At 41.0% G+C, this 14,210-nt stretch overlaps 1 protein-coding gene across 2 annotated transcripts in view; it reads left to right on the top strand.

Annotated features, from left to right (window-relative positions):
* The window catches only part of LOC145442740 (kinesin-like protein KIF15-A), a 34,009-nt gene extending 20,083 nt beyond the window's left edge, over window positions 1-13,926 (top strand). Inside the window, exons 17-25 of one of the 2 annotated variants that reach the window (XM_080320721.1) lie at window positions 1,863-2,069; window positions 2,925-3,155; window positions 4,186-4,413; window positions 5,897-6,079; window positions 7,301-7,396; window positions 7,785-7,864; window positions 8,927-9,188; window positions 10,131-10,262; window positions 13,236-13,926. In XM_080320721.1, coding sequence (XP_080176847.1) covers window positions 1,863-2,069; window positions 2,925-3,155; window positions 4,186-4,413; window positions 5,897-6,079; window positions 7,301-7,396; window positions 7,785-7,864; window positions 8,927-9,188; window positions 10,131-10,262; window positions 13,236-13,346 — 1,530 coding nt within the window. In that variant the 3' untranslated portion in view covers window positions 13,347-13,926. The remainder of the gene's footprint in view (window positions 1-1,862; window positions 2,070-2,924; window positions 3,156-4,185; window positions 4,414-5,896; window positions 6,080-7,300; window positions 7,397-7,784; window positions 7,865-8,926; window positions 9,189-10,130; window positions 10,263-13,235) is intronic. The other variant, XR_013916146.1, reaches the window with a different exon arrangement.
* Window positions 13,927-14,210: the final 284 nt, after the last annotated feature.

The raw sequence follows: 14,210 nt of genomic DNA, 5'->3' as shown, positions 1-14,210 counted from the left end.
ACAGTCGTGAAGAATAGTAATATCAAAAGCCCATAGCTGGCGTTGCATGAGGCATATAGATATTTAATTAGGTCTGTATGGAAATCATTGGCATTCTGTGGCCCCGTGACGTCTGGCTGTTGCTTGTTATCTTTATACATGTCATGATCGGTAGAGAGTAACGTATATAGTGGTACGATCCACAGCTGTAACACCAATGGATTCTTCGGCGATTGGTGATGTCTATTCCAGGGGTTCTTAACCAGTGGTCCGTAGCCCCATTCGTGGTACGAAGCACCACATCAGAGGGTACGAGATGCGTTGTAGAAATAGACCTATATGCTGTGGAATATTTTTTGGGCCAATTTATTTAAGTGAAAAATATTGTTCGCTCTACTCGCGATTTTATGGTAATGGGCTTTCTGATTTGTATATAGTTGCCATAAGAAATTGTGTTGAAAACTTGAAATTGGACAGAAGCACGGGAAATCTTATTGAAAGCAAAAGGGGTACGATCGCTAAAACGGCTAAGAAACTATGCTTTTACTATGGACCAATAATGATTATATTCAAGTTGTTATTGATCTGTTCCAATATTAATCGAAGAAAATCTAACGCTGGTTTAATTTGACTTTGGTAATGACAGTAACAATAGCCTACTTATCACGACCATATCAGAAACCCCGATTAGGCTACAACGCTTACATGCTCTGATATCAGATCAATCTTTCTTTAGTAAATTCTAAAATATTCCACGTAAAATTGTGACACGTCAAAGGTCCACTAGCTGCAATATTATAACCCAACAGCTTTCACGATGTCATCATACGTCCTCTCACATGATGTCTATAACTCATTATTTTAGCAAATTATGCGGGAACAAAAACTAGCTTATTCAAATATTTGAAAATGTGATTTTTTTCGTGCCAACCGTGAATAGTATAATAGTAAATTACATTTTCACAATGTTTGTTGAATGCCTGTCAGCATCGTGCCGTCAAATAAGGCCTACTTGGATATTATACATTGATTACCTCTATTATTGATGCTGCGGCCCGCGACGTCATCAAAACTTAGGAAATTGGCCCGCGAGCACATTTGAGTTTGAGACCTCTGGTCTAAACTATCTCGCCGCCGACCTCGCAGGCTTTGGCTGCTATCTACTATCGTTTAGAGACAATGCCGTTAATTGTATAATGATTGGCAATCGCATCTGTAATAGATCTCGTTCTGAAGATGTCGTGTCGCTAGCCTGAACTATCGTGCCGCCGGCCTCGGAGGCTTTGGCTGCTATCTACTATCGTTTAAAGACAATCCCGTTAATTGTATAATGATTAGCGATCGTTACAGAATGACATCGTATACTAAATCGGAACTATTCATGTACAGAAATGCTGGATGCGTACTATACATGGGTACAGGCTTTTTCCCAGAATTTGCATGCTATTTTAGGGGTGCGTATTATACATGGGAACGTACTATACTTGGAAAATTACGGTATTTTCGGCTGACACTCGTCAGGGGTAATCGTCAGCAACTAGTAGACAATTGGAAAGAACATCATATATCAACAATCGTAGCACAAAATATGACGTCGACAGCATGAAATTTCGAATGAGAGTGCGTTCACGGTACTATTTTCAGATGATACACGAACTCCTTTTGCTGACACAGCCTTGGCTGGTGTATTTTGACGAAAGTCGACTACAATTTACTTTGAAAATGTCACCATCGACAATTTGAAATTGTCGCCAATTTTGCGTTAGATGCTTAGGACTACTTCACTTTTTTTAGACAAAGCTAGGCGTAGAATACTTTATTTCTTACTAAAAAATTGCCACTTCTGCTGGAACATCAACTTTGACCGCCTCTGAATATCGCAGATGCAAGAGAAGTACTTCGAAAAGGTCACCGAAGTGAACAGCTTGACGGAGCGGACCTCCATTTGTAACGAGAAGATCCAAGGCTTGATTCAAGAGCGCGAGGGTCTGACGCTCGAGATATCCGTTGTCAAAAACGAGTCTGCGAACCTGCAGATGCAGCTTGCTGAGTCGAAGGATGTCGAGGAGAGTTTTTCCCTTGATTTGGAGGTATTTCGAAACTTGAAAAGCTTTTATTGCAGTGTCTGGTAGTTTCTGATTATCGCTGTAATCGTGGGTACGGTTTGGTAAAATGGAATACTAGAGTGATTCGACTCAAACTCCTGTGTTCAATTATCACTTGGCATAATGTCATAAAAGTATGGATGGTGTTGAAGTTGAAATATGTACCTTGTAAATGACCGCAAAGAATAAATGCGATTTCTACTTCACATTTAAGATAATTCCGAGGTTAATCCATTGTATTTTGTTGTTTGCCTCGTTCGCAGACTAGAACACACTCCAGACATGATATCCGACCGTTTCACGGACCCGGACACATTCTGGAACAGTGATTCTTAACAGGGTTGTAACCAAATCGCGAGGTTCCGTGGCACGAGTCAATCTCACTTGTATAGTTTTGATTTATGGCCAATTCGAGTCATTTTAAATTCACCACCGAGTCAAGTCGTAGTGTTTTGACTCGAGTCCAAGACATTAGTTTCACTGTTCAGTTTTCAGTTCATCCCACTATTTTCAACTCTGCTCGAGTGATATAGAATGGCTCGCGTTCATAATACCGTAGTTTTCCTCAGTCCTAACAGGTTCTGGCCCTATTTTCCAAGTATCGGGACTGCTAGACGAAATACCACTCATGTGTACTCTTCGAAGTTACAACGAAATGACTTGGCGGTCCTAGGCTCCAGCCATATGACTTGGATTGAGTCATTCACAATGACTCGAAAATTGAAACGAAATTTGACTCGAGTCGAGTCACTTGACGGATTTGAATTCGACCACTATAGGAACCACTGATTTAGGCAAGAGTCTGGCCGTTTAATATTTATCGGCGCGATTCCGGTTTAGAATGCGAGAGTGGAGCTGGCCCAGCAAAGGCAGGACAACGAAACCCTGAAACGGAACTTGGAAGGAAAAGCGAAGGAAGTCGCGGAAGAAATCGCAAAGCTCAGGGCCGAGAATCACGAACTCGATCAGAGAAAGGCGAGTCTTCGGAAAGGGACGGAATCGCTGGCTCAGACCCTTCGCGAAAAGGAAATGGCCTTGGAAGAAAGTCGGGAAGACAACGAACGTCTCTCTGTAAGTAGGAGCTATCAGTGTCTTACTCGCCGTAATGGCGGAGATGGTCAGTAGGGTTGTTCAAGATTCACTGATTAAATTGTTAGGTTGAGTAGAAAAAAACGCTGCAGATCAGCTCTGGCTCGAATTCAACTGGTAGACGTGAACGCGTATAGAATAATTTTCAAATTTTACTTTCAACCCCATGAAATTGTTCGGTAGTCTACACAAACGACGCAAAACCAAATTTGACGCAATTCCCACCCGTAGAAGCGAAGTTATTTCAGTTTTTCATTGATAAATTCTGGGATTACCCACCGCCTACTCTATTTTTGCGAATCCAAAATTTTCAACTGCAATAACTCAGCTTCTACCGATTGGTAGTTAGCAAAAATTGTTAAGCGTCGTTCTTTTAGGCAACTTAACAATTTCATGGGGTTGACAGTAACGTTTGAAGGAATTGAAAAAAAAATTTATAATGCATTCAAAATTTTCAAACTCCTTGGTGTTCACATCTACCGGTTGGAATCGAGCCAAAATTTGTTGTAGGCAACCAAACCTGATAACTTAATCAGCATATCTCCGGAATCCGGGGGAATAAAGTTATTTCGAGTCATGCACAATTGCTCGAGTATATTCATATCGAAATCTTCTCGAATATTTTCGGCTGACACTCTCGTCAGGGGTAATCGTCGGCGACCAGTAGAGCATTGGAATGAACATTGTATTTCAACAAACGTATCAGAAAATATGACGTCACCTGCATGAATCCGAATAATCGGGGCGAAGAGAGAGCTTCAGCTTAATGTACTATTTTCAGATGTTACGTGAAATCCTTCTGTCGGCACAGACTTGACCCAGAGGCACCCAATTACTCCTGTTGAGTGTTAGCCGAAAATATTTGGGTTCATTTCAATATGAATATGCTATTCAATTGAGTATTAAGTTCTGTACCTCAAAGAAGCTCGAGAACGACTCGAGTCGCTAAAATAGCGCGACTCGCGTCATCACAACCCTGTTTCCCACTAAATTTTGGCTCTTTCGCATGCAGTCTACTGTGACGATGCTCCGGGGCAAGGTCGAGGCTCACGAGGAAGCCTATTCCAGCCTCGAGGCCGACAAATTGAATGCGGAAAGCGGCTTTAACGAGCTGATGCAGAAATTCGAAGACGCCGCCGCGGAACTAGACTCTCTCAAAGGAAGGGCGGAAAAAGCGGAGGAAGCGCTGAGCAACGAGAGGCAGGAGTTTGAGACGCAGACTCAGAAACATAGCTTCGAGGTACGCTTTTTCAATTGACTGAAACAAGTTGGTACTGGAATTACAAAACGCACGAGTAGAACTTCTCAGTTTTCAAAACTAGCAACTACAAGTATAAGTATGTCAAGAAAATTCAAAATTTTGTCAAAATTAGGTCAAAAAATTGTGAAAATTGTTCACAAAGTCAAAATTTTTTTGCAACCTGCATTTCGTTTGTATCGTAGATGTTTGCACTGTCGGTGAACTTCTCATTCGACATTTTTACCTCTTGTAGCCTACATTATAGGCCTACCGTTGTAGACGACTCATTGTGAATCCTAAACGGTCAAATGAAATACATAGGTTTAAACGGTGTTATGCTCAACGTACCGCAATATCCTAACTGAAGCAAGACTGCGTGGGCATTGGTTCATATATCAGGAAGCGCATGATGAAAAATTATGATGTAGACACCATTGTCAGAATGAAGCAACACGGTTTGTCGCCAGCAGTGTACGCAACCTACTTAGTAAGGACAGACACTTTCCAGCCGACAACGTAGGAAAGTAGCTTTCGGAATTCTTCATAGGTTTTCAGATTTCTTTAAAATAAAGTTTTTTCATATAAAAGTTTGTCAGTTTTTAAGCCAAAAAAAGTATTTTGAGGCCAAACTACTTCGTAAGGACAGACAGTTCCAACCAGAAATGATGATAAGTACTGCAATTCTAACATTATGTGCGAAAACACCTAATTTACATACATGAGGTCAAAATTTTGTCAAAATTAAGTTGTTTAAGGTCAAAAAATGTCAATATTTATTATTAGGTCAAAATCTTTTAGTTTTAGGTTTAAAAAAACGCCCTAGTAATCACGTTTAAAAAAAACAGTGGTTCTCAACCGCGTACATCACGATGGTGCAGGTGTCTACCCGATCGAAACCGGCGGGTTTTTCCGAATAATTTTGCTTCACTTTTGAAAACTTGAAAACAAGCCCGCAACGGGATGGGAAACCAACAAGTATTGTGTCGTTGGACCCGGAATGTCGACGCCTGACCAACTACGCCGCCAGGCCAGACGAGAACGATTCAACCGCGCGTTTATATGAGCTAGAAGTTGAGAAAACCTTGCTGTAGAAATGTACAATGTACATGTTTTATTGACTTCCTTAGAACCCACTATGTATACCTTGTGCGAATAACAACGTGCTGTTCACTGCAACAGATATAACATCTTTCGAACAAGACAGGAATGACCGCTTTTGCTCAACTAATGCGATCGATACCATCAAAACGTTCTAGAGCGTTTCACCGTAAACGTCAGTCTGACTCATGCGCCAGCCGAGCACGATATATACTTGAAGGTCGTGTTTTGCAGTTTTGGAGAGAGAAGCAAAATTTTTCGGTAAAACCAGCAGCCGGTTAATGCATGACTCAGAATTTAATCACTCGAATATCCAATGTTGTGAAATCTTTACTTTTTTTCGAGTTCGGACATGAAGTAACGTCAATCAATATCTGTCCCGCAGATGGATTGTCTTCAAGAAGACCTGATCGTGATCACGGATTCGGCCACCAAATTCGAACGGGACCTCCGCCTCAAAATAGAGGAATTGGACGGCGCCGTCCAAGAAAAGGAGGCCCTCCTCTGTCAGTTGAAAGCTGCCGAAAACAAAGTCGTTCGGATGGAGAAAGAATTTCAGGATTCCGTCGTGAGTTGCTCACCCTTTCTGGATGCTGTTTTTGATTGAAGTATTGACTTGGTTTGGAGCTTTTGTATCTGGAGCATCAAATGTAGACTCTAATCAAGAATAGATAATCGTACAGTTTGAAAATTTTGAATCTACCCAAAAAATGCAAAAAAAAAATCTTTTTAAATTTTTCTGTCAACCCCATGAAATTGTTGCGCCGTCTTCAAAAACGATGCAATACAAATTTGACTCCATTCCAAGCCGTAGAAGCGGAGTTATGTGAGTTTTTCATTGATAATTCTTGGATTAGCCACCGATCAAGGATAATCCAAGAATTGTCAAAGAAAATCCCCAATAACTTGTTTCAAATAATTTGTTTTGCATCGTTTTTGAAGACAGCGCCGACAATTTCACGGGGTTGACAGAAAAATTTGAAAAAAATTTGTTTCTGCATTTTTGGGTACATTCAAAATTTTCAAACTGTACGAAATCCGCGATTACCGGTTGGAACGAATTCAAATTTGGTGTGCGTCGTTTTTTAAGGCAGCTTAACGATTTAATAACCTAGCCAGCAAGATTCAGGAAAAAAAGTTTTTTTTGAACGGCCCTAATGGATAAGGTGTTGAATTACTCGGCAGGATAATCTGCTGCGAATATTCCTTTTCTTGAATTGTGTCGCGCCAAGTAAACATAGAAGCAGCTATTCTAGGTTTTTGTTTGCCTAATAACTTGAAAACGGTCAAGGTAAAGCAGGACTAACCAGCCATATGAGATTTACCAACCACCGGGCCAATTGAATGTGGATGACCTTTTATTAGTCGTACGATCGGAATGTTCCGGGTTAGGTAACAGTGAAAAAAAGACTTATCTTAAAGAGCTTCTTGGAGGTACAGAACTTCAATATGCAATTGAATAGTGTATTCATATTGAAATGAACCCGAATATTTCTGGCTGACACTCATCAGGGGTAATCGTCAGCAACTCGTAGAGAATTGGAAAGAACATTGTATAACAACAATCGTATCACTTATCTTACCGCGAAACAAAATCGATTACAAGTATATCACGGAAACTCCGTGTGCAATCATCCAAGCGGCTAAGAGTGTTAAGTAACCGCTAAGTGACTAGACAAGAATCGAGTGACAATAAATCGCATTTTATAATGTTCAGTAGCAAAAATTCTTTTCGACAATTCGGTCGATTGTAGCGCGACGTGTGACGGTATGTTTTTCAACCGACCAGAACGCAATAAACGAAGAGAATTTTCGACACAAGAGCGATTTGAGAGATTTAGAGGCAAGATGCAAAGAGCTGGATTCGTCGAGGAGTCGTTTGCAGGTGATTTCATTTCTGTTTTGCGTTGATAGCAAACAGGGTCGTATGGCATTATCGTCGACTTGTCTCGAATCATTTTGTTGAAAATGGAAGATTATTCTACCTGACTCGAGTTTGAATAAACATGTTTATAGAAGAGAAAAATGAGTATATTGTCAATGGGAGGCCTTTGCCCAAGAGTTTCACAGTGGTGAGTTGAACTTCACTAGAACTCGATCTTGAACAGTAAACATTATAAGTTGGACTCGGGCTCAAGTCTCAACACTTTGACGTACTCGACCCTGACTTGACTCGGTGGTGAATTGAAAATGACTCGAGTCAAAACTACACAAGTCAAATTGACTTGTGACTTGGTTACAACCGTGATAGTAAATGCCGCACACTCTTCCAGAGCGAAATCGACGCCGCTAATTTGCGAATCGCAGAGACTGAAACAACGCACAAAGCAAGTTTGGAAGAGCAAAAGAAGATGTAAGGATATGAGCAAATCATATTTGCTGTTATTTTTCGCTTGAAGCGCAGTGGCCTTGTGTAGTTAGTATGAAAATTGTGGCGCGATGTATTTGTGCCGCACATTGCAGATTTCCAATGTAATTACGGTTATACCTAGAGACGGGCAGTAACGAGGTGCTTCTACGTTTTCTTAGCACTCGAATAGGCGTTGCCTGCTTTGACTGCTCACTTTAGTAGATATTTTTTTCAACGGTTGAGTATTTCTGCTCGGCACTCTGAATCCAGTGCTGCCGATTAAAGGCTTAGAAGCCTGTCTAATGAGTTATACGCAAACACAAATCGTTGTAATTCAATAAACGTTCAACGGTTCAAGTTGGATTGTTATGAAGACAGCTGACCAGTAGTACAGCAACATAAAACTGCATGAAGATAGCAGACACTTAGAACAGCAACATACAACTGAATGAAGATAGTTGACAAATAGTACAGCGACATACAACTGCATGAAGATAGCTGACATGTAGAACAGCTACAACAATATACAACCGACTGAAGACAGCTGACAAGTACACAGGATTTACAATTAATTTGGTGTAGACTTGAATAACCCAAAATTTGCGGTTCGCAGATGCTTTATATAGCCGTGAGAGCAGCCAATCTGAAAAGGCTTCATTACAAATGATTACTAAAATATGAACGCAATTGAAGATTACCAAATAACATTTGTAACCGCAAATAATGTGAGGTGGTCAAAGTAGTGTTGTAATTATCTACTGCAGTGCAAGTAAAAGTTGGATTTCCATGTATGTATTGCAGGCCTAGTTTAGCTTAAAAAACTGAATATTGTGAAGTAGAAGTAGCTTGAAATCATAACCACTTGAGTACATAGTGCAAGTATGTAAAACCTACTTGGTGTACTTTTTGTTAACCACCTGGGTGTGATGTTCGATGTTGTCTGCAGACTGATATTTATCGGACGGGCTCTAGTGATTTCGTCTCACTCCTGTATGAGGAAAGTGATTTCGTTTGTCAACGCAGTGACTACACTCTACCGATGCACTTAAAGCTCTCCGTTTCCAGCGTAAAGCGACTCGAACTGGAGATAAAGCACGCCAAGGACGCTGCCAACGAGCTGGAAATGGTTTCCGAGCAGTTGAGGGAGGCCAACCAGGTGATTGCTCGACACGAGGGAGAGAGGGAGAGGTTGCGGCTGGCGGTCGACGCGTCCAAAGATTCTAATCAACAACAGATAAAAGAGGCTCTCAACGATAAAGAAACGGAAATAGCAAAGCTAAAGGAAGATTTTGCGCGGGTTCAAGTGCTGAAAGACCACGCTGAAAAGGTGTAGGACAGTAGGACACCTTTACTAACGTGCACGCCTTCAAGAAGCCTAAAATTTCCGTTCAGTCATGAACACAAAAATCTACCATAATTCACATCTAATACATTATTCATCATAATACATCGTGCGCAAGATGAACTGTGCATGAACACAGTGGTAAAAAGACGAAACCATTATAATATGATTTTTACACTAAAGGAAAACAAGATATTTACGAAAATTACATCGAGTTGAGTCATTTTACGCATCTGAAAAAACGATTTTGGTCAAGTCGAGACCCGAGTCATTACAACCTGTCCGTCGTGTGCAATGGAACATTGGTTAATAACCACTTTTGGGGATCCGAAACCTGTTTTGCCCAAATTGACCGTAAACCAGTGATCCGATTTGATTCAGTCAGCTCGCAATGGTTCTATAAAACCTTCCATGAATTTTTCGTGATCAGCAAACCATGTAGCGTTACTGGTTACTGTCAACAACTTTTTGTGATACAAGGGTTGACAGGAAATTTGAATTTGATCACTGCCGTAAACAACAAACGCACCATCACGCACTGCGACTATTCAACTTGAAAGCACTTTACACACATTTAGGACTTGAGAAGCTGACTCAACCAAGAGAAGGATTCATGTAGCTACCATGATTTGCAACCCAACCAACAGATTTATTTTTATCCCAAAGGATATCAAGTAATCTGGGTCGCTTGATTTTGTTGAGAAGATTTGTCATATCATTGAATGTATTCGTCGAAAATTTAACTGGATGCACGGGTCGTGAATACGTCATAGCGGTTTCATGGCACTTATTGTAATTTTGAAGCAGTGAAGAAAACTGGTAGGATATCATTTTAAAATGATCACGCGACTCCAACCACCAATTTGCGATGTATCCGAAAACATCGCTGTCACCTACACCCGTAACGCAAAGCGCTTTTTATTCCAGGAGCTCTCCAAGATCGCGGAGGAAAAAGAAAACTTGTTGACCGAGGTGGCGTCACTGGCGGGGCACCAAAACCACAAGCAAAAGATTCAGCATCTTGTCAAAGTCAAGGACAAGCTGCATAAGGCGGAAGCGGTATGAATTATGTGTTAATACCAGAGCTAGTCAGGGTTGTAATTAAGTCGCAAGGTTCCGAGTCACAAGTCAAGTCATTTTCATTTCCCCACCGAGTCAGGTCCAAGTCATAGGGTTAGGACTCGAGTGCAGGTCCTAATGTTCACTACTTGGTATGGAGTTCAAGTTGTAGGTTCAACTTATATGTGTGAAACTCTTGGGTGGCATCGAATGCCTGAAAACTCATTTTCTCACTCTTACTACGTTACTAGTATTAATATAAGTATTAGTATTCCTAAGTAGTGATTTCCAAGACATGTACAAACTACTTTGAGCTCAAGTAGAATATTCAGGGCTCAAGTAGGTAAATTCAAAAAGTAGATTTGCTCAAAGGGTCGCGTTATTTTTACTGTTAATGTATAATCGGAAGTGATTGCTTTCGAAACTCCAAGATGTGCCATTGTGATTAACTCACCGAATAGGTGCAATTTTCTAAAATTGATTCAGTTACCGTGATTAAGGGGCTGTTTCGGACCATTCTCGTGACAAGTCCAATCATTAAATCAGTGTTGGATTGACTGGAGTCATCACTTGACTCGAGTCACTTTGCGAAAATGACTCGACTCGGCTCATCAGAAATGTGGATTGACTAGTGACTCGGAGCATGTAGTAATCGGCGTCAATAAAAAGCTTTGTAACTTTCGTATGTTCCGATAGTTCACAATACGCTGGTGAGACCTGCGAGAGCGACCAATCATTCAATGATGCAGCGTTTTACTGAGTCTCCCTGTCACAATTAAAGCTTATGTTGTCATAAGCTAGCAGTAAAGTAACCTAATAGCATAATATATATCTCTGTTCTATAGACTGGTAATTGTGCTATGTTCTCACCTTAACCCAGTGGATCCCGGACGGGGGAAATCCCCCCCTTGGGGGAATTTCAAATTTTTTAGGGGGGAATTTGGCTTTAGCGTTGTAACGCGATACACTAGATTCACAACATTTTTCGACTTTTATGTTAGAACTGCAAAGTATGAAACTAGTTCTTTGGAGGTCTCTTTCGGCGAATTCTTAGCTAGATATATATTTATATGCCTCTATAATCTTCCACCCCTTGAAAAAGTGAGGCGAGTGAGAAAATGTCGTTGGGGCCGCGACAGCCTCTCAACCAAATTGCCACCAAGCAGGGAAAACTCGGGGAGAATTCAGGACAAAAAGGCCGTTGGGGAAAATGTTTACTTTTTTAAGCCAACATCTCTGCTAACAGGAAAAACACGAAATTCATTGATTCAACTCAAGGCCATCGCAAAAGCGAATTTAGTGATTTATTTGTAGTCAGGAGCTACCCGACCAGTAATAAAACGACCAAATTTAGAGTAATTTTACCACAACGGAAAGTGATGACCAAATATCTTTTGATTTAGATAAATTTTTAATAACAATCAGTGGTGGCCCTACTATTGGGGGTCCTGGGCGAGAATTCCAGGGGACCCTGTGAGTATGTAATCGCAGCATTCGGGGGACTTCACCCCCAGACCCCCTCGCTTCTATTATTACCAACTTAAATCAATGCGCCATATGGACCGGAATTACGTCACTCACGTGTATGACACTGTAACACGGTTTTGAAGCAGTCTTCAATGTTGAATTGTTGCAGCTCCTGAGCCTTCTTTTATTATACATTGAAAAATTATAAAATAAGTGACCCCGCTAAATATATCTCATGTCTTCATGTTGAAGATGTATGGCATGCAGCGTGAAATAATAAAACAGGGATGCAACTGCTGCAGGCTAATAGACCATCTGGCAAGCTATCGGGTGACATTAGCAATAAGCCAACACAACACGTTAAGGTTTGATTATCGGGTTATGGAACTCTTCTAACAAATGCAGAGATTTGATGATTGACCTATCTGTACGGAACCATCTTCTTGATTGGTACACGGATTTCCACGTTTATTTGCTATAATCCTTGAAAAGGCACTAGATGGGGGTCCTTCGTCCAAGGGCCCCTGGGCGACCGCCCACACCAAAAGCCACCACTGATAACAATACACCTAGTGTCAAATAATTGATATGGAAGTTGTCAGCGGTACTTTACGAAAGTGTAATGCGGTCCGCATTCAACATAGTTAGGGTATGTTTTGGCATATATTGCTCAGTCAACAAATGGCAGTGCGTTAAAAAGCACCTTTTCTGTAACCGGGCAACTTTTTCTGAGGGCGGGAATTTCGGCTCAAATATCGGCCAAGGGGTCCACAAGCCGAAAAAGGTTGGGAACCACTGCCTCAACCAAACCTCTTGCTTGATTCATATGGAATTCAAATATAACTTGTAGGTTTCTACTGCTAGTCAGCCATTGTCTCATGCTTAAATTGTGTCTCCTGGATGTGTAGGTGGGTAGTGTGTTGCATCACATACATTCCTTTCTACTTCCTAACGTATTCTATTCTCCATTTCGGCTGATAATTATTGACCGAGGCTATACAGTTTGATAGTTCAGCAGTTCTCCGTATGTGTGTGCGATACAACGCCCTTTCGCATGTATAATTTTCGAAAATCGTTCCTAGATTCAAAATGAATGGCCACTCGATCTGTATTTCAAACAGCTAGCAAAATGCAATGACGTTTTTCAAAAATACAACTTTACACTTGACTCGACGCGAGTCACCTCCAAAAATCAGGTGTCTTGTCTTGACTTGACTCGAGTCGAAATGTGCAATGACTTGTGACTCGAAGGTAGTGAATTGTTCCTAACACTGTGTTAAAGCGACACAGACTCATCCAAAAACTACTTTTATAAATCTAAATTAAAGAAAGTGTCTAGTTTTGCCTAAAAAACGGTTTGGTTGAAGTGGGAGTAGTCCAAATACTTTATCACTTTACAAAGTAGTGGAATCAGGCAAAAAGTTGAACTTCGTTACCGTTACTGACCACCCCTGCACGGCATTATGTAATCTTCGAAAATATATCCCGTTTTTCTTTTCCATCCAGGAAAATTTAAAATTGAGCAAGCAGGTCGCGGTGCTCGTCGCTCACATCAAAAAGTCGCATCCCGAGTTCGAAATGAGGAACGTTTTGGTCGAAAAAGAAGAAAATTCGTGAAGACGCCCAGAAAATTGCTAAGAAAAGATGTCAGCCGTGGCGCCAGCCGTAAATCCACGCAGCCGTACGGTGCCTGATTCGCGTCCAGGCGTTGAGTGTTTTGGTTGATATCCAACATCTGTTACGAACGTGGGCTCTAACATTTGATTTATGTGACCGTAGGCCATATAAAAAAAGTGAAGTGAATAATTTTTCAGCGTTTCAACTATTTCACCCTATCGCCCTGTGTACGATTTTGCCGTAAGCGTGACATATCGCCCACTTTAAATTGGTTTTTGGATATTTATCGACACAATTCCGGTTTGGAATGCGAATTTTCTTGAGAAATAGTTGATAATGATATTACCCTGAAGAGTGTTAGCTGAAAATATTCAGGTTTATTTCAATATGGATAAATTATTCAATTGTATACTGAAGTTCTGTACCTTAAGAGTCTTAGATAACAATCATCAGTCTTTTGGGCTTGCAGGACGCTTTCGAGAATCTATTTTGTTACATGCTGGATAACAGTGTGGTTTGGTGTCAAGAGAAATATGTGTTTTGCTGTTCGGTCAATATCAATAAATACTCTTCTCCCAGATCAAGGCTTGGTTGGTAATAGTACAGATACTGTGTGATATGTTTGGCTGCAGACGTGTAAGGTTAGGCAGAGGAACAAATTTATGTGTAGCTAACAAGGTGGGGCCGCCAGTTTTCGATGGCAGATGCTGAGACGCAAGATAGAATTGCTACCCGTCTGGTGTCCGGTGGACTCTCCTTGGCAAGGTCAACTGCCCGAGTGATCGGAGTATCGCTTATTTGGTCGTCGTTAGTTCAATGATGATCTCGAAAGCGCGATTTTGATAACCAGAAAGACAGAAACTT

The sequence above is a fragment of the Botryllus schlosseri genome, chromosome 7 (assembly GCF_051294905.1).
Source record: "Botryllus schlosseri isolate E-star chromosome 7, Bs_hap1, whole genome shotgun sequence".
NCBI classification, from domain to species: domain Eukaryota; kingdom Metazoa; phylum Chordata; class Ascidiacea; order Stolidobranchia; family Styelidae; genus Botryllus; species Botryllus schlosseri.
The sequence above is the reverse complement of the archived record's forward strand: the minus strand, read 5'-3'. Positions and strand labels throughout refer to the sequence as shown.